The sequence below is a fragment of the Myxocyprinus asiaticus genome, chromosome 40, assembly GCF_019703515.2.
Source record: "Myxocyprinus asiaticus isolate MX2 ecotype Aquarium Trade chromosome 40, UBuf_Myxa_2, whole genome shotgun sequence".
In the NCBI taxonomy this organism is placed as follows: domain Eukaryota; kingdom Metazoa; phylum Chordata; class Actinopteri; order Cypriniformes; family Catostomidae; genus Myxocyprinus; species Myxocyprinus asiaticus.
Window position 1 is genome coordinate 24597497 of NC_059383.1, and position 24874 is coordinate 24622370.

Sequence of the window (24874 nt, forward strand, 5' to 3'; positions counted from 1 at the left end):
CCGAGGCAGAGCTGAAGCGCCGTATGTCATATGATGGCCTCAGAGAATTGATCCATTTGAAGTATAGATATAATACTATTTTGTTGCGGAAAGTGGAGTTTTGGTTATTCAGGGCAAGACAGTCATACTTTCAGTCGGGTGACAAAGCAGGGAAGCTTTTGGCTAGATATATAAAGCAGAGAGAGTCTTTTTCTACCATTCCCTCAGTGAAATCTGCTGGTGGTGAAATATTTACCTCAGCTATTGATATTAATAATGCCTTTAAAGAATTCTATATTGATCTTTATAGTTCCACGCCTTCGTCTGCTGATGAAGATATTAGAAACTTTGTGGAACCATTAGATCTTCCTAAACTGATGATTGAGCAAAAATAAAAAAATTCTCTTGATTCTGAGAAAGGCTTGGAGGAGCTTGACGAGGTAATTAAGTCCCTACCTACAGGCAAGGCTCCGGGGCCAGACGGTTTTGCCGCAGAATTTTTTAGATCTTATGCTACAGAACTGGCTCCACTTTTGTTAGAAGTTTATACTGAATCATTAAAGAAGGGAAAACTTCCTCCAACCATGACACAAGCCCGGATCAGTCTGATTCTTAAAAAGGACAAAGATCCAAGCGAGTGTAAAAGTTACCGTCCAATCTCCCTGATCCAACTAGATGTAAAAATATTGTCAAAAATTTTGGCTAACCGATTAAGTAAAGTTATGACACCTCTTATACATATAGATCAGGTGGGGTTTATTTGGGGCTGCAGCTCTTCTGATAACATCAGGCGTCTCATCAATATCATGTGGTCAGTGGCGAATGTACAATCTCCAGTCGCTGCCATCTCACTTGACACCGAAAAGGCGTTTGATATGGTAGAATGGGATTATCTTTTTACGATTTTGGAAATGTATGGGTTCGGGAGTACATTTATTGGTTGGATTAAGTTACTTTATAAACACCCTGTAGCAGCGGTACAAACAAATGGATTAATTTCAGATTATTTTACTCTGAATAGGAGCACTCGGAAGGGTTGCCCTCTTTCCCCATTATTGTTCTGTCTTGCCCTGGAACCATTAGCAGCCGCGATAAGAAAGGAGGATAATTTTTCAGGGGTGACAGCGGGAGGTGTGGCGCATAAGCTTCAGTTTTACGCAGATGATATTTTATTATTTGTCTCTGAACCTACTAGATCTATGCCTTGCCTCCACAGAATTATTCATTCCTTTTCCAAGTTCTCAGGATACAAAGTCAATTGGTCTAAATCCGAAGCTTTGGCGCTGACAGCGTACTGCCCAGAAACGGCTTTCCAGCCGGGTGCCTTCCAGTGGCCCAAACAGGGCATTAAGTATTTGGGGATTTTATTCCCAGCAAATTTGTCTTATTTAGTTAGAGTTAATTTTGACCCTTTAATAAAAAGGTTTTCGAGCGATGTGGGCAGGTGGGCTTCATTACATTTATTGGGAAGGTTAATGTTATTAAAATGAATTGCATTCCAAAATTCAATTACCTGCTTCAGTCTCTCCCTGTAGATGTCCCCCTCTCTTATTTCAAGCAATATGATAGCATAACGAAGTCCTTTATTTGGAATGGTAAGGCCCCAGGTTAAATTTCAATAAGTTACATAGGCCAATTGACAATGGTGGGTTAGGCCTACCCAAGATTTTGTTTTATTATTATGCGTTCGGTCTTAGACATTTGGCTTATTGGTCACTTCCACCTGAGAGAGCCCGGTTTTGTATTGAAAAGGAAGTTCTTGCCCCTATCTCGCCACTGCAAAGCCTTTCGATCAAACTAGCCGGAGAGGTTAAGTCACACCCCGTTATTTTGCATTTGCACTCGATTTGGACAAAAGTGTCCAGAGTGTTTAATTCGGATATTTATTTAAACGCAGCCTCGAGCATATGGCTGAACCCTAAACTATGTATTAATAAGTCCCCTTTTTGTTGGTCAGATTGGATTGTGAGGGGGGTTAATGCACTTGGTGACCTATATGAGGGTGGAGTATTGAGACCTTTTGAACATTTTGTTAAACATTTTGGCAGTCCCAGATCTCAGTTTCATAAGTATTTACAGCTTCGCCACCTACTCTGCACTATTTTTGGGAGTGGCACACACCCCCCTAAAGCGGCAGGTGCTTTGGGAGAGGTGATTGCTGCTTTTGGAAAAAGACATGAAGCATCAGTGTATTACTCCCTACTAATTCAGAGTCTGGGGGATGGAGCCTTGACTTCTCTCAAGAGAGTATGGGAAAAAGATTTGAATTTGGTATTGGAGGATGGAGTGTGGACTAAGATTCTTAAAAATGTCAAGTCTGTATCTAGAGATGCAAGGGTTCGCCTTATGCAATTTAAGATTTTACATAGATTTTATTGGACCCCCTCTAGATTATATAGGCTTGGTCTTAAAGACACACCCACTTGCTGGCGATGTCAATCAGAAGTTGGAGACACTACACATGTCTTTTGGGGGTGTGTTAAGATCCAGAAGTTTTGGTTGAGGGTTCAGAGGTATTTGTGTGATGTTTTGAACACTCAGGTTTTGCTTTGTCCCAGACTCTGTATTTTGGGTGATGGGACGGTCATGCATTTAGAAGATAATCACATAAAAAATTGGGTTCTGACCAGTCTCATGATTGGCAGGCAAGTAATTTTAAGGGGTTTGAAGTCAAGTGGAGCACCCTTTTTTTGGAGTGGTGTGTGGAAATGGGGAGGGTTGCTGCATTTGAAGAGGCGGTAAGTAGAAGGCTGGGGTTTAGGGACGTATTTGCTAAAAAAATGGGGCAAATATTTAGTTTTTTTGGGGGACTCTCGGGGATGGGATGTGGAGAGTGTAGTTTAGTTTAATCATGTATGTTTATTATTATTTTATTTATTTATTTGTGTATATATATGCATATATATAATATATATATTTTTTATTTTATATATATATATATATATATATATATAATTGTTTTTTTTTTGGACTGTGTGTGTGTGTTATGTGGGACAGAGGGGTGTTCGTAGGGATTGTATTAGTAGGGTTTAAATGTAAAATGTTGATTCTTTATATATGTGTTGAGTATTTACCACTGTCATGTGCATATGAATCAATAAAAATGTTAATTGCAAATTAGATCTTAAACACAATTGCAAATATAAACATAATAATAATAAATGAAAAATAAACCATGACCTATAGATAGTTTAACACAAATCTCATACATTTTTGTTTTATAAGACGGCTACAACTCTGATCGTCAGGGACATAATTTGATGTTCCACTATATTTTCCGAGTTTGGACATGAACTTTATTACCACCTGCTGATGGAATCTCCAAACTGCAAATGCACGAACTGAGTTTGGACTTTGTGCTGAAAACAGACCTGCTTTTGAAACGTCTTAATGCAATGACCTATTTCTCAGGAAAATAGAAAATTACGGTTTGCGCCACTTCATTAACATACAACACACCCACAGTTTGCGTGCCTACACCCAGAGTTAGCACAAACACTCCCACCAATGCCCACCTGCGCTGGCACGAAAATTGCACTTTGAATTAGCGCTCTCACAAAAATTGGATAAGACGTAATGCATGGTCACTGTGCCTAGCGATGTGTTTGTGCGCTCATGAAAATAGACCCTTAGTCTTTATTAAGATAAAAACATCATAATGAGAAATGTACCTGAGAATCTAAATTGCATAAGATATCAAGGCTTGTTTCAGAGACCATATCTTAAATATAAGTCTATTGTGTCATGTTGCACAGGCAGATTGTTTTTTTTTTTATCACTTGTTTTAAGCATAAACTTGACAAAATTTAGTTAGTTTAAATGTTTTATATAGATGCTACATGATGAATTTTGTTATTCTGCATGAGTGTGGCTCGGGAAATTATGTTGCCGAATGCAACAATTTGCTGTGGGATGAAAAACTGTCAGGCATAGGGGATGCAAGCAGTGGTGTGTGCCCATGTCCTTACAAGACCCAGATGAACGAGAAAAAGAAGAGCCGGCTCCAGCGTCTGCCTAAAGCAGGGCTCACAACCAGCTGATAAATGAGTGTCAAACCCTGGGGCTCCTTCCTGTGCTGCCCTCCTCCTCTCGCAATCACTCTTCCCCTGGTACACTGCTCAACAGCAGCCAGGAGCCGCCACACTCCATAAAGCACGGCAGAGGCAGAGGGCTTCACATAACTTAAGAAGGTGTGTGACACTGGACTTTATGATAGAGACATAGATCTTCTGCTAAAACCACTAGACCATTCAGGGCCTATGTACTTCTGTTTGTTTGATTTTAAAACTAGATATCTGGATAGTTAAAGGAATAGTTCAGCCAAAAATTACAATTCATGCGCATGTAAAATGGATAGAAATAGCATTTTAGCTTAGTGTAAAGCTGACAATTTACACAAGGTTTATTTCTATTTCTTGTGCTCCAAACTTACTTCAAACTTACTTCTCTGTCTGCTCGTATGAATGTAACACATCATAAGAAAGTGTTTCACCACTGTTCAAATGCACTTTGGATCACATCATTTATATGTGTAAATGTTTTTCATCTGAAAGGACTAAATATTAAATGAAACAAATGAGAATAAAATGCAAAGTAATCTCTTCAGTAATCAAAATACTTTTTGAATGTAACTATTCTAAATACCAATGATTTTAATTGTAACTGTAGTGGAATACAGTTACTTTTATTTTGTATTTTAAATACGTAATCCCATTACATGTATTTCGTTACTCCCCAACCCTGCATTACAAGTACAAGTTTTGATAGACACAATGACAGAACATTATTTTTGTGGTGAACTTATCCTTTAACTGTGAATTACATATGTAAATGACAAGGTACATTAAGAGCATTTAGACTTAAAATCTTTTTAGTGTGAAATTCTTGCAAAAAATATGATCACATTGCTTTCTCATTTAGTTACTCAGAGGCTGGTTTTCAACTAAATATAATAAACGCATTTACTTCATTTGATTTTTACACATTCCCACGGGGGCAAGTTGGTCAAAGTCTGCTTGTCAAATAGCCCACTCTCTCCGCCAGCTAACGTGGGCAGAAAACAGAGGACACTGTCTCACAGGAAATACTGTGTGGGTGCCAGATTTGCTTTGCCAGAGTAGAAATAACTACCATTTATATGAAAATTATCATCCATGAGATATGTGACTGTTAATAATTAATATAGGTTTATAAGGAAGCTAAATTGGCTATAAAACACATTTTCACCATGTAAAGAGATGCATATATCTGTGAAATTGACATATTCATGCATTAAAGTAAGAGATGTTACATTCTACAAAAAGAAAATGCTCTCATCAGGGGTCCCTGGGATTGTTCTTGCAGAAACAGCTGCTTCAACTGACACAGAGAAGCACGTTTGTTTTTGTTTGCTGATGAATTATACTGCGATGACACTCGACAAATGTAGACAGACAGAACAAAAGAAAGGCATGATTACACTTTCTCAGAGTCAAAGATGAATAAAGACATAAAACCTTGACAAGTACTTTTTAAGTCGGACATAGAAGTATGTGTAAAGTTAAATAAAATAATAAATACAAATTTTAAGATGAACAGAAGGAAAAACATGTCTATGATGATTTAGAATGTTTGGGACGGACATCTTACCCTTCTAGGGCCGTTACTTTTTAATTCGAAAACATCCATTGTGTAGTTGACTCTGCGCCCATAATGGTCGAATTGGACATTTCCCGTTAATCCTTGAAGGCGCACCTGGATTACAGTGATAAACAATGCAATTACATCTTATCCAACCACTGCAAAACACCTCTAAACACTTTCAGTTACACATTTGCTTCCTTTCCCTAACTTTTTAATCACTGTCCTCAGAAAGCATTACCCTATACAACATTTCTCAGTCTCTTTCTATGGTTGTGGCCAAAATCGAAGGCAACCTTTCTGCCTCGCTGCCCAGTCAGTGAATGATTTCACAGAATTTTTGTACTTCGCAAGCAACCAGGTTTCAGACAGGCTTCCAGAGCTCCACAGTGTCATGTCTAATTATCTAAAACAAAGCTTTAGAGATAACCAATCAAATATTTATTGGCTACATTGTAATTTTCGTGAAAGATAAAAATAAAATATTTACATTTCTTTATTTTTTCAAGCAACCTGTGAACCGCACACACAGTATTTTTGGATATCATAGTCAGCTAAGAATATATCTATGGTTTCTTCAAAAACCAAGCAAGTGCACCTTAGCAGACAGGATGTTACTGGAACATATCTTCGTATATTGCCTGCAAGGGCACCATTTTCAGGTATCGGACACAGACATTCCTCTCTCTCTCTTGCTCAGTCTTGTTTTCTGCCACTCTCTTTCACCATCTTTATAGTTTCCTCTATTACACCTTTCAATCAATTTTTTTCTGTCATTTTCCACTTTCCATCAATACTCTTCCTTTCAGCCTCAGCCCTCTTTCACTTCTCTGCTTGTTTTTTCCCCATTAGATGTCTATTCCAGCTATCTATCTTCCTCATATTCACTCTTTCCCTTCTCCCACATAAAGGCTGCATTTACTCATCTGTGCATGTGACCTGTTTGAGTGTGCGCTCCATGTCAATGCCCTGGTTCCAGGGTGCTGCAGGGTTGGCCAGGCAGTCTCCAGCATTGCCCCTACGGGAGATGTCCACCTTCTGCCGGCGAAGGTTCCGGAAGGCTTCTGCCATCACCATCACGCCATCGTATGTCAGTGCTGAGGTGTACTACAAGAACAGATGAGCATGGATAGGTCATACAGCATATATACTGTAAACCTACACATCAATGTCAGAAATTAGCTTTTTATTAAGAGGCAACATTTTAACATTATGAATGAACGTTACACTTATATAGCGCTTTTCTGACACTATACTCAAAGCACTTTACATAGTGAACAGGGGACTCTCCTCAACCACCACCAGTGTGCAGCATCCGCCTGGATGATGCGACGGCAGCCATAGTGCACCAAAACGCTCACCACACACAAGCTATTAATGGAGAGGAGAGAGTGGAGTAATAGAGCCAGTTCATGTATGGGGATTTTAAGGAGGCCATGATCATGAGGGTTATTTGGCCAGTACACAGATTACACCCCTACTCTTTACAAGAAGTGTCCTGGGATTTTTAATGACCAAAGAGAGTCAGGACCTTGGTTTAACATCTCATCCAAAAGACTTTTTACAGTATAATGCTCCCGTCACTATACTGGGGCATTAGGACCAACACAGACCACAGGGTGAGCACCCCCTGTTGTGCTCACTAAAACCTCTTCCAGCAGCAACCACAAGAGGTCTCCCATCCAGGTACTGACCAGACACAACCCTGCTTAGCTTCAGTGGGCAACCAGTCATGAGCTACAGGGTGATATGGCTGCTGATCTAGGCTCTTTGTAATTGACTTTCAAGGGCTTTTTTTTTTTAATTTATTTATTTTTTATTATATATAAGAGGGCATATAAAACATAACACGTAAATGCAAAACGAGTCGTCCATAACAAATACATCAATTGAATCAATTAATTCAAATAAAATTCTCAGTCTGAACATTTATGGCCATTACCTAGAAAATCAAGTCAACATGAAATACAAAATGACCAGTAAATAAAGCACAAGATATCATAGCACAATAAATCCTCTGCTAGGATACATTTTAAATAATTGGGCGATCTCGGTGTTACATAATTCAGCTCTTTGCTGTCTAGAGTAACAGTTCACTGTTAAAAAAATAATCATAATTTTAACAAAAAATAAATAAATAAATGTACAAATGCAACAGTACAACAAAAAAGTGTTAATCGGTTTACTGATAGATGCTATAAATGGTGAAAAAATATTTTATAAAAAAAACAAACTATTTTATTTACGTTTTTCTGATTTTTTTTTATTTTATGTACACTTACTGTATGTATTGGGTATTTAATGTAACATTTTGTGTTTCTTTGTTAATGTTATTTATAACATTAAATATTTATTGGCAATTGCTACTAGAAGGGCCACTCTTGATGGAATTTAAGTCATCATGTGGCCTTTTTTTTACCACCTGTGTTACTATGGTGGTTAACAGTACAGTACATTTCAAAGTGAAAGCATATTTTTGTAGCTCCACAGCTGCCAGTTTTTTTTACCTTAAAGAGGATTGTTTTTACAGTACAGATTAAAAAAAAAAGAAGAAGAAGAAAAAAAAAAGAAAAACGCATGCTATGCAGTCTGCGTAGGGCATCATTGCTCTAGGGGGGCACCAGAAACTTCACCGGCTGCCCTTCCTCGCACATTATACGTTATTCAAGGACTTGATAGCAGATGCGGAACACAGACGATTGCTTTGCAGCTCACACCACATCAGATTATCGCACCCACCTCCCTTATGATGATCACGGAACTCTGAATAGGGCATCAATGTGGCCCTGACTAAACATTCAAGAACACTAGCCTCTGAGACAACAAATACAGATTTCTGGCAACTACAGGTCACTACAGAGTCTAAAACATCAATATATCAATATCTCAAATGTCAGATAAAGTAACTAATAAAAATAACAGAGGTATTCACTATGGGTGCATTTGTTTTTACACGCATATTTTAAAATACATGGGCCATTTTTTTTGTCACTTTCAGTGGCATTTTCGCTCTGAGCCTTGGTTAATTTCTGACCCTGCTACATGTATATGTTAATGATATATCTATGTGTGGGCTTTACATACTTTATCTACTTCAACTGTGTAGAATAATTAGTTGTCCTTTTGAGCAGAGGATGCTACGAAACCTTTGTTTTGCTACAAAGGATAGCTGCAACTTGAAAAAAAAATAAAAAATCTAACGGTTGTGTGGGGGCAAGAAAACAAGACGACAGAAAAAAGGAGGGAGATGAGGAAGAGAAGAGAGCAGTGGTGTGTTGAGGAGCCACTCACACATGCTCGTCATTGCACATATTAGGAGCAGGCAAAGCATGTGAAATCAGTGAGCTCTGACACAGTTGCTGAGAGGCACTGCATGTTTAGCCTCTGATGGGTAGGGGTGCGGCAAGGCCAGTGTGCTGCTATCAGAAGCTGCCCTGATTGCACCAATAAGTGGCTTATGCTCTCTCTCTCTCTTTCTCTCTCTCTCTGCTTAGCAGAGATAAAACGGTGCAGAATGAATCACTGAAGGCAACCGGTGGTAATTTTAAAGAAACTCCAACTAGCCATCCTCTAGTCTAGTACATGCGGGAACAGATCTGTTTTGCCATTTTCACACTCGGTTTGACTGCTCGGCCAAACCAAAGTTCGAATTCACCCCCTCCCCCTGCCTCCATTGGTCTCTTTTCCCATTGGCTTCAAACTGCAGTAAGTTTCCGTCATTAACGCAAGTACTTACCTTAAGTAATAGCAGAACCAGTAGGGCTGGGTATTGATACAGATTTCCTGATTCGATTCAATTCTGATTCACAAGCTCTGGATTCGATTCAATACTGATTCAAATGGGTTTATTTAAACTATAATGTCCCTTTTGCTTACATATGAAATAAATTCTCTCCCAGCTAATGCTGTTAATTATACAGGGGTCCTTCTAACTAGGTACATTAGGAAAACATTAATTTTACCAATTATAATTTACTTTTTCATCATTTTGGTAATTTTGACTTTTTAAAAATGAACAAATCAATGTATTCAATCAATAAATATAATATTTCAAATATTATTTTTTGTTACATATTTATTGTTGATTGCATAATCTGTACTATTTACAAGTATTTACATTGATTTTTTGAATAGGTGCTAAAACCAATAGTATAATCATGCAGTAGCGGAGGCTGCAGTTTCAGGACCGCCTTTCTAGAACCCTTTTTTTTTTTTTTTTTTTTTTTTGTGACAGCGCCACCTAGCAAATTAGATGAACAAGGACAGCATTTCTAGCAAAAGGACACTAATACAAGATGGACAACAATCAGAGTGTGAGTACTGAATGAGAATCAAGTTTCATTTGTTTAACATTAAAAACAATGGAGTGCAATATGATATAATATAATAATAATAATATAATATGATATAAATAATACAATATGATATAAAATAATACAATATAATGAAATCGAAGATAAAAATAATATAATTTAATATTGTAAGGGGGTTTAGTGGAAAGGAGGAGGCGAGAACCGGCTTGACAACTTAAATAACAATTTATTAAACAAAAAAACACAACCAAAACGCACAACTAAAAACACACAGTACAGCTGCCTGCAATTCTCTCTCTCTCGAACTGTCGTCCCCGGCCGCCTTTATCCCTCGCGCGCCCCATCAGGCTGATTGGGGACCGGGTGTGTCTCATTCCAGCCCGGCCCCGCCCTCCTCGGCTCTACAAATATGATATAAAATACAATATAATATAAAAATAATATATGATATAAAATATGATATAATATATTTCACTAGGTGGTGCTGTCATTCCGAAAACTAGGGTCCTAGAAATGCGGTCCTAGGACTGCGGCCCTGAAACTGCAGCCTCCGCTACTGCAGGATCACGCTACTCGCTAAAACCTGTACTGTCTAACAAAAACCAGCATTTCTGTGAAGAGTGTCTCTAAATGAGTGCATGTTAACAAAGGAGGACTCGAATGGCTTTACCTCATCAGTGCTATGCATGATTAGAATTAAAAGTTTATTATTTTTTAGAGCTCTATTCTGAGAAAAGCAGAAATGCATCAAACTATTATAAATGTGAAGCCCCGTACAAACATGCAGCGCCTTCCAGCGACAAAGCGGCACGATCCCATTAATTTTCAATGAGAGCTGGCGACTTCTGGCGACATGAGCGACAGCAGCCTCTGCCAACTAGATGTGGGCGTGGCAAGCGGCAGACAAAGTTGTGAAAAGTTTAACTTTATGCAAATGAGGGGCGACTTTCGGGAGCGACACCCAATAGGAGTGAAGACGGTGTTCACTGGAGCTCATGTCACCCGTGTCTTCTGTTGTAATGGAGTCGAGTGCAGGCAAGACAAGACAGAGGAGAAGTGAAAGTTTCTGGAACAGTTTCACTGTTCTGTATGATTTGTCCGTAACCACATACATGGATATAATTTTAAAAAAATTATGCGTGGAAAATGTCGGCAGTCTGAGTGAGTTTGATCGTACATTGAAAGTTCGTTCATCTTGTTAATGATCTGATGCAATGAGCACTGCTACAGTTCATAATAAAACACTCTCCCCTGCAGAATGTTCATTTTTAGTGACAAGATAACTGATTATTTGTCAAATTAAAATGACGTTTTAAAAATTGGTGGCAGTCTGAGTGAGTTTGAGTCATAGATTTTGCACATGGATAGATCGTTAATCTGGTTAATGATTAAATGAATTGAGCACCGCTGTGGTTTGTGTAACTCTCCACAAAAGAATGTAATTTTTTAGTGACAAGAAAACAAATTCCTTTATATTCTTTATATTATATCTTGGTTTTACCGGCAATGTATCTTATCTGTGATCACAATTTTTTTTAAAGATATGTCCAGACGTGCAGTCCACCAATAACGCTAGAGCAACAGCAATAGGAACACCCACGAGTGACTTCAGAGTCCAGAGACTAGCGACATCAAGCGATAAAGTCACTGCATGTGTGTACGGGGCTTGAGAGGGAACATGCAAAGATGCAAATTATGCATCATCAATACTGATTCACTTCCGTTATTAAGGATGGATTGCTTTCATACCAAGTTTAAACTGTACTTCACATAAACCATACCTCAGACCACCTTTTCAAGCGGACTCAGGTGCACATCTGAAATCGAAGAAAATCATTTTTACACCAACCAAACAAACCAAACTGTGCTCTGATATCAAATGGACTTGGGTCAGCACCAAAAGTTCTATTATGAATAACTTTTAGCACTTTAGTGTCCAGACCCTTCATGCCTTTGCTTTTTGCCTCCTTTTGCATTTCTATTTCCTATTTTAGAAAGTATGACATAGTTTGAGCCAGAGGATTTCACCTGAGACCTTGAACTTGTAAATACAGTATACTGTTCCAGCCAAATACACCCCTGCCATGTGTTTAGAGTGTGTTGTTTGTTTGATGGTTTACAGTCCAAAAAAATCTATTCTTGCAGTGCTGTGAGAATGTATTTGGTATTCCATCAACAGATCTCTGGTATAAGAACTGGGACTCTTTGTACTGTTATAAACAAAAAAACATAAACAAATTATTTTTTTTTTTTTTAAAACACAGAAAGACCTGCGGGCTAAAACGACAGACAGGGAACAAGAGATTGTACGAGAGAGAGTTTGAGATGGAGCTAGCAAGAAATAAAAGCAAAGATTGAAGTTAATGTTTATATTTAGTCTACCACAGTGTTATGGACCAATGTTAATTATCAAAGATGCTGTTAGGTTACTGACTTCCCCATGACTGAAAGGAATTATATCTTTAGTTGTAGTTTAATCACTCCAGGTAATGTCTAGCTCTCTCAACTTCCTGTGCCACCTTAAGTCCTAAAACGGAGAAGGTGAGGCTTCACAAGGCAGCGACTTCAAGGCTCAGCCTCAGCAGGAAAAGGCACAGAAAGGCAGAGATTTTGGGGTCTCTGTTGTGCTGCTGTCTTATAATGGCTTATAAGAGTAACTTAAGATATTTGGAGTGAAAGAGACAGAGCAAAAGTGATGTAGCCAGGGTCCAAAATTAACTTGCCACACCTCCAATAGTGAGTGAATTTAGAAAAGGTCTTATTTATATAGGTCAGTCTTATTTTATTAATATATATATACATATATATATATATATATATATATATATATATATATATATATATATATATATATATATGTGCGTGTACTGTTTTCAAAAATGTCTAGCAGAATTTAGTCAAAATGTAAGTCATTTTTAAAAAAAAATAAACTTGTTTTCTCTTTAAAATTTCTTTAACAGATTTTATAATTTTATATTTATGAAATAAAGTCTTGTTTTCAAAGAACAATTTCATTGTTTATTTTTCTTAAAGCATTAGCATTTTGTTCTTTTTTTTTTTTTTACTTTTAAAGCACAAAATTTTATTAGATTTCTCTGAAAACAAGACTTAATATCGTATGCCATTTTGCTTCTCAAGTAAATGTATCTTGCTTTAAGGATGGTTTTAAAAAAAAAAGATTTTTAGCAGTGCAATAAAGTTTCCGACCAATTGGCGGGAACCGCATTAGGCACTTGGCGAGCATTAATTTTGAACCCTGGATGTAAATAAGTCAATATTACAGTCTAATAACCAAAAGATTTTGTGCTTTGGGAATTACGGTGTAAATCGCATCAGTAGGAGTGTAAATGTGGATCCGTGCATATGGTGACTGGATGTAAATGTTGCCTGTCAAGCTGATGGCTGGACCACAACAGAAACAGTCTCCCTGAGCCTCTCATGCGGTTACAACTCCCCACCCCCAGCCTACTCTGCCCAGCGGTGTGCAGTGAGGAGCAGCCGCCTGTTAAAGTGATGTCCCCTCAGGCCATGCCAAAGGGATTTCCATTACCACGACGCATCACCAGGCAGGGATCAATGGAACCGCCCCCCAAAGAATGTCATCCTCATCAAACCACAAGGGGAAGCTCAGCCCCAATAAAAACGGATAAACAAAAACCTTGCTTTCACAATGCAGACATGAAGAGGCATATCAAAATCACTGGCAGGATCTGTCTGTTGAGACAAGGATGAATGAAACAGCCCATCATAATGCAGGTCTATAATTCAATGGTCGACATGATATGGTTTGTTACATGGTCTGCTCTACATGTTAAATACTCCATGAAACTGCTTGTGGAGCACTTTTTATCATTGTGGTGACATATTTCCTATTGAAACAAGAAGTTTGGGTGCATTTGCTACTTGCTAGTTGGTTGCAAGTGGGATTACACCTAGATTACACCGGGCATTTCTAAGCCGCACAGTTCAAATACAAAATTAAAGTCAGATCATTCGGTCAATTTCAAAATAAAACACCCTGTTCAGACTCCTGATCGTATTCATAACAATAAACACAATTAAACCAGACAAAAAAATAACCATTTAACCAACTTACCCATGTTAGAACCCCAAAAATCAAGGAAAAAATACAAAATCAAAAGGAAGTCAACATCAGACAGGCAAAGTAGTTTATTGTTGTTTGTTGATCTCGTGATCTCGCCAATACAGCTGCCTCACAGCGCTCCGCATCTAAAATGCTCCTGGTGGGGTATGACATCGCGTGGAGGATGGAACAAAACCTTATCGGAGCCTGAATGCGCCGCAGAAGCACCCGGTTTAATCTAGGCGTTAGGGGGAGTGACATTCTCATTTTAGAGAGCATTTGAATGGACAATAATCAAGGTAGTGCTAGATGAGCCACCAATATTTTTACTCCATTTTCCCAGAAGAGGTACATTTTAAATGCATACAGTATACTGTATCTGCTAAAGGTTAATTTAGTCAGTGTTTAGGAGTACACTGTCATATACCGTAGATGGCTTCAAAGCTAATAGACATGGACTAAAAGCCACAAAACTCCCATTTTGATTCCATGGGGTCTTTAAACCATTTTGTTAGTAATTACTCCTACTGAAATATATGGAAATTGGAGATTAAACCTTTCTGACTTTGCACTGGATATGATCATTATACTCTTTCTGGAAATTTGGGAGGTCTCTCAAAGTGACTGGAGGGGCTGAAATGGGTCAGTGTTATAATGCTACTATACGTATCTGAGTTCAAAGAGGCTCAGCACTGGATCTGATCTGGATCTGGACTGCGCCATGTGACAGTACCTTGGGAGGCACGTCAGAGCCGGGGTACTCGCGCTGGTCCAGCTTGTTCCAACGCTGCATGAGTTTAATAACCATGGGATTGCTGAAGTCCACCAGCTGAAAGCCTGTCACATTGGCTCCCCCATGCATGAAACGCTCCAGATTGATGTCCTTAAAACCCTGCCAGAGCAAAGGAAGAGAAAGAAATACACAGACAGAGAGAGAGAGAGAGAGAGAGAGAGAGAGAGAGAGAGAGAGAGAGAGAATCAAAACCTAGTTGGCAACGCGGAGCTACGATAAGAGAAATTTTGTAAACATTCATATCCAGCTCGCCTCTGTGAGCCAATTCCGTGCACAGCCAGAGAGCAGAGAGAGAGAGAGAGTGCACGCTCTGCAGCTCCCAGCATCATTAAAACACTGTCACCACTGCTCAGACCGGAATACGAATTAGTCTCTCAAATTGACGTATCTTGCTTAATGAAAAGAGAGGATTAAGAAAAAAAAAAAAGAAAGAGTGAGGGAGGGAGGGCAAATCAAAGAAAGAGTGAGACAAAAAGGATGAAAGACTGAGGGAGATGCCTGACAAACCAGTAGAAAGTCAGGCTGGGCGATACAGCTAATTCAGATTTTGACATTAGTTAATAAATATCTTGATAATTATGTATTTGGTCTGAAATTATGATATTTTTTTCAATCAGTGTCCAGTAGATTCAAAATGTTTAATGCAACATGTAAAATATAGTAAAAATTATTTTTGAATCCTTAAAATTGTTGAACAGACAGTTTGATCTGATTCACAGAAGTGTATCTAACTTACTAACTCTTATGTTGTTTTTACTACTGAAGTTAAAATTAAGCTATTAAAACATCTGTCTTAACGCTTTCATACTTGCAAACACTCTCATGTCTAAAGAAAATGCTAACACAATATTATGTTGCTTCATTTCAAATAATACTGCGATATATCGCCCAGGCCTAGTAAAAAGTACGAAATAAAGCAGAATATGAAATGAAAACCAGTTGACAGGGAGAATAAGGTGAAAAGGGAATACAATTTAGCTCACCATATTTGCCATGATGTAATGGTAGCCTTTGACATGCTTGCCGATGCTCACAATCTGTGGAGGTAAATTCTAAAGTGAGAGCAAATCCTAAAAGCAAATATAGTTGTCAACATTCACCCAGCCTATAAATGTATGACTGAGCTGTAAACCGTTTTAAAGCTAAATTCTGCCATTTTTGTTATTATTTCTAATCAAACACACTGCCTCTCCCCATACTGCTCTCCAATTTGAAGGATATCAAAGCAAAGACAAGCAAGAATATCTTTAAACATTTGACAGCTATAAAATGATGTCAAAAGAAATATCAAGGGAGCAGTTTGTAGCAATAAAGAACTATGCCAGTCTAAGGTGTCATTTCTGAAATGGAATTACATGAGGAAATCTGTTTTGTGTTCCCTCGGGACCTTACAGTCGTGCATATTCAGTTTTCTTTAATAAAAAGGCCCGCTTTATATATTTACCTCACAGCATCCCCAAATCTCACCTGTTCCAGCATGTTATTGAGTCTCTCTGCTTCCACGTCTATCACAAATGTCTTTTCCTGTCTGCGGTCCAGGTCTTCGAGAAGTTGTCGGTAACTGGCGTCATTAAAGTTTTCGACGCATATGGCGCTGACCTGCCAACCATTCTGCCCTGCCTTTTCCATGATGGCCTGTAATATTGAATATCCTAAAACAAAAGGGTAAACAGCAAGGCATTTCAGTGTATACAATATGACTGGGTGCCATATCTAAAAAAATAATAATAAACTCAATATTTTTCAGCCTTATGATGATATTCAAAATATATCTTAAAATGTATGTTTTTGCTCTAATTTCTTTATTGTCAGAAGATCATTTCAACCAAACAGCCATTGCTGCCAAGTAACTTCAAAAGGTTTAATAAAAATGTAAAATATATAAAAATGTAGATAAACATAATCAAGGCATGTACTGTACATTGTTTTTCACTAAAAGAACAAAAGGAAGAATTATAGTCATTTTCACACTAAAATAACAGCAAAATATGTTTTACATTTTAAAGGCATTAATTCAATAAAAGAAAAATGAGATTTCAGTGAACATTGCGCGATGGCAGCAAAAATAAAAAAAAAAATTAAAAAAAAAGAAAGAAAAAAGAAAGAAGCTGAATCAGAGTTTTGAATCAATTAATTAAAACAGACAGATCAAACTGTTTATATATAAATGAAAACAGCTCAATGTTCTTTGTTTATTTGGTGGAAAAGAGTATATCAATTATGCCTTGGTACATTTTACAAAAATGTTCTGACATATATTTTACATTTTAAAAACATTTATATAAATGTAATACTATATATTAATTGAATCAGAATTTTGAACGGATACATGTAGGGCTGGGTAAATGATACACTGATATTCCAAGTATATTTCAGTTATAATGGCCAGTTTGCTTACATATAAAATAAATTCTCTCCCAGCTAATCCTTACTAGGTACATTACAAAACATATACATTTTACTAATTAAATGTTATTAATTTTTCATCATTTTGGTCACATTTTAGCATTTAAAAACAAATCCATATACTCAATCAATAAATATGATATATGCAATATAATATATATTTTTTTTACGTTTCTTGTTAAATTGCATAATTTGTATAAAAAGTATTTACATGAATGTTGAACATGTGCTAAAAACCAGTACTGTCTCTAAATGAGCGCATATTCACGAGAGAGGACTCGAATGGCTTTACCTCATCCATGCTAGAGTATGTATGATTAGAATTAAATGTTTATTTTTATTTATTTTTTACTGTAAAAAGGATATTAAGAGAAATTTTTCAATGACAGCTGGGTTGCGTGAGTCTCGTCTTTGGACATAGAACAAGTCAAACCAAACTTTTACATGCAGTGAAACGATCTAGCTGATGAATACTTCACCACATACTATAAAATCACTGCTGAGTGAAATCTGAACAATTACCAGCCAGTGGCTAACCTTAGACATTTTTAGTTGCATTGCACAACATTTGGTTGCTAATGTGATCGATTTTCTCTCATTGTAGTCGAGGGTTGAGCAAAGAGTAAAAGATCGATCTTGGGATTTAAGAGTCTATATCGAGATTGTTCAAATGAAGACTGCGATGCATTGGAAAATCAATATTTTTACCCAGTCCTTGATTCATGGAAATTAATCGAACTTACCATGTCTAACGCAGTTTGTTTCAACTGAAGATTAACTCGAGGATACATCTGTCTTAATGCTTTCATACGAGTCACGATGCAAGGAAGGTTCGCAAAACTAGTCCTTAGGAAACTTTATTGCCAAATAAAAATGCATTAAAAATTATTGCAATATTTGCGATATTGCCAGCAATATCATCGCAAATACATAGTGATTCAATTATCGCCCAGCCCTATTGTGCATTAAACCACTGAAGACTTGAACCATTGAAGCACTGCACCCATTTGTTCAGAAAGAATGTGATTTGTGACATTGTCAGTGAGTCATCCCTGCACCAGTGCGGTACTCTCTCATCTGCAACTGCAGGCCTGTGAGCAATCACATGGCGTAGATCGGAGAACACAGATACACACCTCTCATCCTCTCATGTAGACAAATTCGTTTTAGGCCCCAATCCCCATGGGAGCGCACAGTCCCAGCAGGCTCAATACCCAGTGAAACAGAAAAAAATCTCTTCAGTTTCATGACCTTAATCAACTGCATCCTTTAAATAGAAGCCATCATCATGCAGCAACATAAGTGTCGGCTAAATTGGAAGGCAGAACGAGCAGCTTTTTGTCACGTTCTCCAAGATGTGATTGAGGCTCTCTGAGAGGACTTGGGAGCTCCATTACAGACCTTCTTATTCCAGCTAGCTGGCCTCAGTGCTGCTTGTACTAATCAGACAGGGCTGATGTTGGATATGTTAATCTAGCTGTTTGAAATAGGCACTAAGAGCCTCTGCGGCCCACTTGACTCCAAGATGAGCAGATGTCCCTGTAAAACGGACCCTTATGGTCACAATCAGAATTTGGCAATGCAGCTCTCTCGGCTCCACTATTTAGAGGATTAACCTGTGCTTGATCTAGCAACCCTGTTGCTCAATCAGGTGCCATATCTATACACCATTTCTCTTAATCATAAATCGCCACATGGGTGGGCATTTAAATTAGTACTTGAATCAATTGTATAAATTAAAGGCAAGCACTGAATGTGTTAAAAACATGTGCTTTTAAAGACTCAGTGAAATAAAATTTGATTTGGCTTGAAGCCATCTATGAGCTAGTAAGTGTTAATCTCATCAACAAAATAACTGAAGCAGTTGTTCACTGACGAAAGGTTTTTTGGTTGTCAACAATAAGACAAGTCGAAAAAGACCCATTTGCGACCAAGCTTTAACTTCCTGGCTGATGTCTTGAGATGTTGCTTCAATACATCCACATAATTTTCCTTCCTCATGATGCCATCTATTTTGTGAAGTGCACTAGTCCCTCCTGCAGCAAAGCACCCCCACAACATGATGCTGCCACCCCCATGCTTCATGGTTGGGATGGTATTCTTCGGCTTGCAAGCCTCACCCTTTTTCTTCCAAACATAAAGATGGTCATTATGGCCAAACAGTTCCATTTTTGTTTCATCAGACCAGAGGACATTTCTCCAAAAAGGAAGATCTTTGTCCCCATGTGCACCTGCAAACTGTAGTCTGGCTTTTTAATGGCAGTTTTGGAGCAGTGGCTTCTTCCTTGCCAAGCAGCCTTTCAGGTTATGTCGATATAGGACTCATTTTACTGTGGATATAGATACTTGTCTACCTGTTTCCTCCAGCATCTTCACAAGGTCCTTTGCTGCTGTTCTGGGATTGATTTGCACTTTTCACACCAAACTAAATTCATCTCTAGGAGACAGAATGCATCTCCTTCCTGAGTGGAATGACGGCTGCATGGTCCTATGGTGTTTATACTTGTGTACTTGTATACTTATACTTTTTTTTCTTGAGGTCTTGGCTGATTTCTTTTGATTTTGCCATGATGTCAAGCAAACCTTAAAATACATCCACAGGTACACCTCCAATTCTGTACACCTCCTATCAGAAGCTAAATGGCTAATTGTCTAAAGGCTTAATAATTTTCTGGAATTTTCCAAGCAGTTAACTTAGTGTATGTAAACTTCTGACCCACTGGAATTGTGATAGTCAAATAAAAGTGAAACAGTCTGTCTGTAAACAATTGTTGTTTACTTGTGTCATGCACGAAGTGTCCTAAACGTCTTTCCAAAACTATAGTTTGCTAATATTAAATCTGTGGTGTGGTTAAAAAAATGAGTTTTAATGACTTCAGCCTAAGTGTATGTAAACTTCTGACTTCAACTGTACACATTTATACATATCCTCCTGCAAATAACTGGCAAGTAGCAAATCTTGGTTCTTGGCTTTGATGTAACCAAAGGCTATAGGCTATTTATTTATTTTTTTTAATAAGGGACGAGCAATAGAAAATATGTCAACACATATCGTAAAGCGATTTCATGAGGTCTTTGTGGCACTTCAGATTTTTATTATCCATAAAGTGCTAACTGATTGACCATGGATTGTACAGTATAAAACAATATCTTGATGTTCTTGAGATATGTTAATTCATGGCAATTTAAGCATCAAAGCACTGTGTATTATGGATAATGTGGACTGTTAAACAGCAATCAGTCAAAGGAGATCAACTTAAAAGCAAAGAGAGTAGCATACTTGCACAACCACACACACATTATACACACTATACCTGCTCTATACTCTCAGTATCTGCAGACATCTGCAGTATCGACCAGTCACTTTGTGTATCTATGTAAAATTCTCTGCCGTTAGCCCTTGATGCTAATAATATGAGCCCCCCCAACACCCCCCCCCCCCCAATGGAAAATAGAGCACAGATTATTAGCTGATAAATCAGTAGCCTGGCATATGATGTGTATATGTAAGTGAATATCCATGTGTACACAGGACACAATAAAAACCAGAATCAACATAGGAGATTCCCTCACTTCTCATCCATCCCAGCAGGAGGAAACAGCACTGTTTGTTTGTGTGTGTGTGTGTGTGTGTGTGTGTTTGTGTGTGTGTAGGAGGCATAGAGAGAGAGAGTGGCTATGTTGGAAATGGGATACTAGCTTATTACTTACTAAATACTGCACAGTGCTCACTATACGTATACTGCCTACTATTTAAAAAAAAAAAAAAAAAAAAAAAACGATAAAGCTATGATAAAGCTTTCCAACAGTAGTATGCTAAATTGTTCTTACATGACCCCACTTTTTTTATCACATGACCTCATTGTTGCATGTGTTATGTTGCATACCACTCAACTCAAAGTTGCAACATCTAATAAACCCAGATGTTCAGAAATAATAGAATAAGAAAACTGCAAAATATAAGAAACACATGCATTACATACAGTCAAATAATAAAATATGAATAATAAGCATACAGGTAAGTGCACAAAATGTAAAGAAAAGTAACTACAGAGAACAATGAGTAACAGTAACTTTAAAATATGTGTGTCTGATGGTCTCATTTACTGCACTTAGTGAGGAAGTGTAGTTCATCCTCTATGACTCCTTGAGTGGTGTGAACACAGTCTGTCCTCTCTGGGTCTCCAGTTCTGTCTGTGCTGACCAATCTCTACAGCCAGACTGTGCTCACTCACAGTCAGAATGACAAAGTATTTGTCAGAAGCTTCCTGTGACGGTAGTCTTTAATTTTGCTCAGATATTATGCCAATTTATATTCTGTCTTAATTTTTTGGAAATGGGTTAATTTGTTTATTTCTTTGAGTTTTCTTTGCCAATGATGAATGTATTCTTCTAGGGTTGTGTTTTGTATTTGTTTTAATTTTGCCAGCCTGAATTGGATTACTGTAAATACTGTAAAGGGCCACTCTCTGGATGCTCTGCTCTGTGTATAAACGCACAGTGATGGTGATTTTCTGGGGAAGAGTCTGATAGGTGGAACCAGAATTTACTGGCTCTCTTTTAAATGTCAGTCAAGAGAGGGAATCTGCCCAGCCCAGATTTAGGAGCACTTCTTTGAACTCCCAGGATATTTTTACAAAATTCAAGGTGGAAGATTTCAACTGGACTTTTGTCCCAGGATTCATAATTTAGTTTATATTTGGGTCCCCAGATTTCACTGCCATATAGAAGGATGGGTTTGATGATGCTGTCAAAGATTTTCAGTGACAGTTTGATTGGGGGGTTAAATTTGAATAATATTTTTCTTACAATGTAAAATGCCCTATGAGCCTTGTCTGTAAGGTCCTTTATAGCCATGTCAAATTGTCCAGAAGCCGAGATTGTCAGACCTAAATAACTGTAACTGGTAACATGGCTAAGAATTCCTCCTCCAAATGTAAAACATATTTTTTGTCTTTAAAATGATTTTTCTTTTGAGACTTTAGAATTGTCCATGTTTATTGGTAAGGCCCATTTACAAGAGCGAGAGGGAGACCCTGTTTCTGGCCAACAAACTGCTCATTAATGTAACTGAGACCCTGGACCTGGCCCCACTCTCAAGAGAATAAGCTTCTCTTTTATTAACAGGCTTCCTGGAAATCAAATCCAGAGTGGATCATCATTCCTAGTCACCTGACTCCATGAGTCCACCAATAAACACAGTATTTATATTGATATTTGACAAGTATATCTTTTGTAGCTATTTAACAAATGGAAATAGGTATCAGTGGGAATGGATGCATTTCTGGGCCTGTTATTGTCTTACCTCTGTCAGTGTCGTACAGAAAGACAAAGCGCTTCCAGTCATAGTGGTCTAGGAGGCTGAGAAGGGCCCCTCGTATGGATGGCCGCAGCTGTAAGACGAACTGGCTCTCGCCCTCGGTGGGGAAACTGGGCGTGATGAGGGAAATGTGCAGTGCACCGCAGAAGGACGTTAGCGTGTGAACCGAACGCTTGTCGTACAGGCCGAAAATGGCAAACACGCCCCGTGAGTACTGTGAACAGACTGAAAAGCAAAACAACAGAGAGAAAGACAGTGAGAGTTAGATACTTAAACATTAGTTACACAAAACCTAAGGGAGAACAGAACATTTACTTCACTTTAGAGCATTAACACCAAGCTTACGTTAGTATTCTGCTATGGGGCTCTTGTCTAGGTGCTTGAAACATTAATGAAATGGCCTGGGAGACTCATTCATCGAGTGAACAAGTACATTTATTTGCTACATGAATTCTATTACCAAGCCAGCCCATTTTTTGTGGTTTTGAATGTTTCACAAGAATTGCACCGCATTTTCTAAATCAGCACATTTGTCTTGTTTTCCAGTAGAAATATGCATTCATCCCTAAAACAAAATGAATTGACTTGTGAAACAAAATTCCATTAGCAATTATGACTTGTATTATATTATATATATATTAGTATATTTTTCTTACCCCATTGGTAAATAGCTTTTTTCTTGTTTTAACCATACATCTAACAAAGTTTAAAGCTGTTGATGCTTAAAACAAGAAAAAAAAAAAAAAAAATAAGTTTGTCAGTGGGGTAAGAAAAATAAACTTAATTCAAAATATATTATCTGAAAATAAGTCTCACCTTATTATCTTGTTTTAAAGCTGTTTAGAGTGGAAAACAAATGCAAATATATACATTTATTATTTACTGTATATATATATTTTTAAGTAGGCAATTTCTCACAGAAAACACAAACACAAAAAATGGGAGCATCCTTCCTTAATAGACTTTGCACCAAAAACACAGGGAAAAATTGGAAAATTGTATTGTGCATACTTAGTGGTTGGACTTTTAGTGGTTGCTCATTATTTAGTCAGAGCTGCAGCTGTAAGTGCCAGCAGTTTCTTATCTGTCACTCACTCAACATTGTGTCAATGTAGTGACACTAGGGGTCGCTCTTGGGAGCCCCAAACACCTCTGATCTTTGAGAAAAGGCCAATGGGAATTGGTGAGTGGAATTTGCATGCCACTCCCCCGGACATACGGGTATAAAAGGAGCTGGCTCGCAACCACTCATTTAGATTTTTTCTTCTGAGCCGAGTGGTGTTGAGTAGCGAGTTCCACTGCCGTTCCATTCACCTCATATCAAGAAGTGTATGCTGTTGGATATACGGCGCATTTCAGCGGCTTTCTCCTCCTCTGCGCGATTGATGCAGAGTACGCCCCTGGGCGCTTCGACAGCTGAAAGAGTATATATTCTTACAAATAAAAGAGTATATTTCCTCTAAAAGAGTGGCACTGACAGAGAGCGTCTTTTTAAAGATGCCTTTCCGTCTGTGTGTAATTCCTGGATGCGGTCGCTATCTCTCCGCCTCAAACGAGCGCTGTCTCACATGTCTGGGACATAGTTACGTTGAGGCGGCGTTCATGGATGGTTCGTGTCCTCACTGCAAGAACATGATCATGGCAACATTGCGGTCATGGCTTTCCATCTTCCGGGGGAAAGCCACTCCAGCCACTCCCCTCCCCGGGCCTTCAATCTACGGGTACAAGGCCGGGTCGGTTAGCACTGGGGGCGATTTGGGGACCTCAATGGGAGTGGTTCTGCCAGGTAATCCCCCACGGACCTCCCATTCCCCGGTATGCTTGTTTTCCCTGGTCGAGTTCTGGGATGAGACAGGCAGATCGCCTCAGGGCGAGTCTAACGTCTCTTTCAGAGCTCGTGAGCAGGATGAGCTCTCGATCGCAGCATCGGAGAGTGGGTTGGCGCAGTCGGACTCTGAGGACTCCACTGGGCTTCCACCTTCGGTTGTGGCCACCCAGTCTGAGGCTGATGCAGAGCTGACCATCATGCTTGCCCGGGCCACCGTGAGTGTCGGGCTGGAGTGAAACCCTCCACTTCTTCCCGGAGGTGCACGAAGGACTCACAAAGTCATGGCGGGTACCTTTTACCACCCAGACCCGGATTCTGGGTTCATCCGCTCTCACTACACTCGACGGTGGGGCAGCCAGGGGGTACACGGAGATTCTCCAGGTGGATAATGCGGTTGCGGTGCACTTGTGCCCGCAAATCGCCACCACCTGGAGGAATCGCCCGAGACTCCCATTCAGGGCCTGTAAGTCTACGTCGTCTCTGGTGGCCAAAGCTTAAAGTGCCGCTGGAAAGGCCGCCTCCGCCCTGCAAG

The 24874-nt window shown here is 38.7% G+C and overlaps 1 protein-coding gene across 5 annotated transcripts in view; it reads right to left on the bottom strand.

Moving 5' to 3' along the window:
* The window catches only part of LOC127431131 (glutamate receptor 4), a 144011-nt gene that overhangs the window by 42693 nt on the left and 76444 nt on the right, over window positions 1–24874 (bottom strand). For all 5 annotated transcript variants that reach the window (XM_051681404.1, XM_051681402.1, XM_051681405.1 and 2 more), the window contains exons 3-8: window positions 22500–22739; window positions 16256–16440; window positions 15772–15825; window positions 14729–14887; window positions 6538–6705; window positions 5608–5712 (exon numbers count right to left, since the gene is read on the bottom strand). In XM_051681404.1, the coding sequence (XP_051537364.1) occupies window positions 5608–5712; window positions 6538–6705; window positions 14729–14887; window positions 15772–15825; window positions 16256–16440; window positions 22500–22739 (911 nt within the window). The remainder of the gene's footprint in view (window positions 1–5607; window positions 5713–6537; window positions 6706–14728; window positions 14888–15771; window positions 15826–16255; window positions 16441–22499; window positions 22740–24874) is intronic.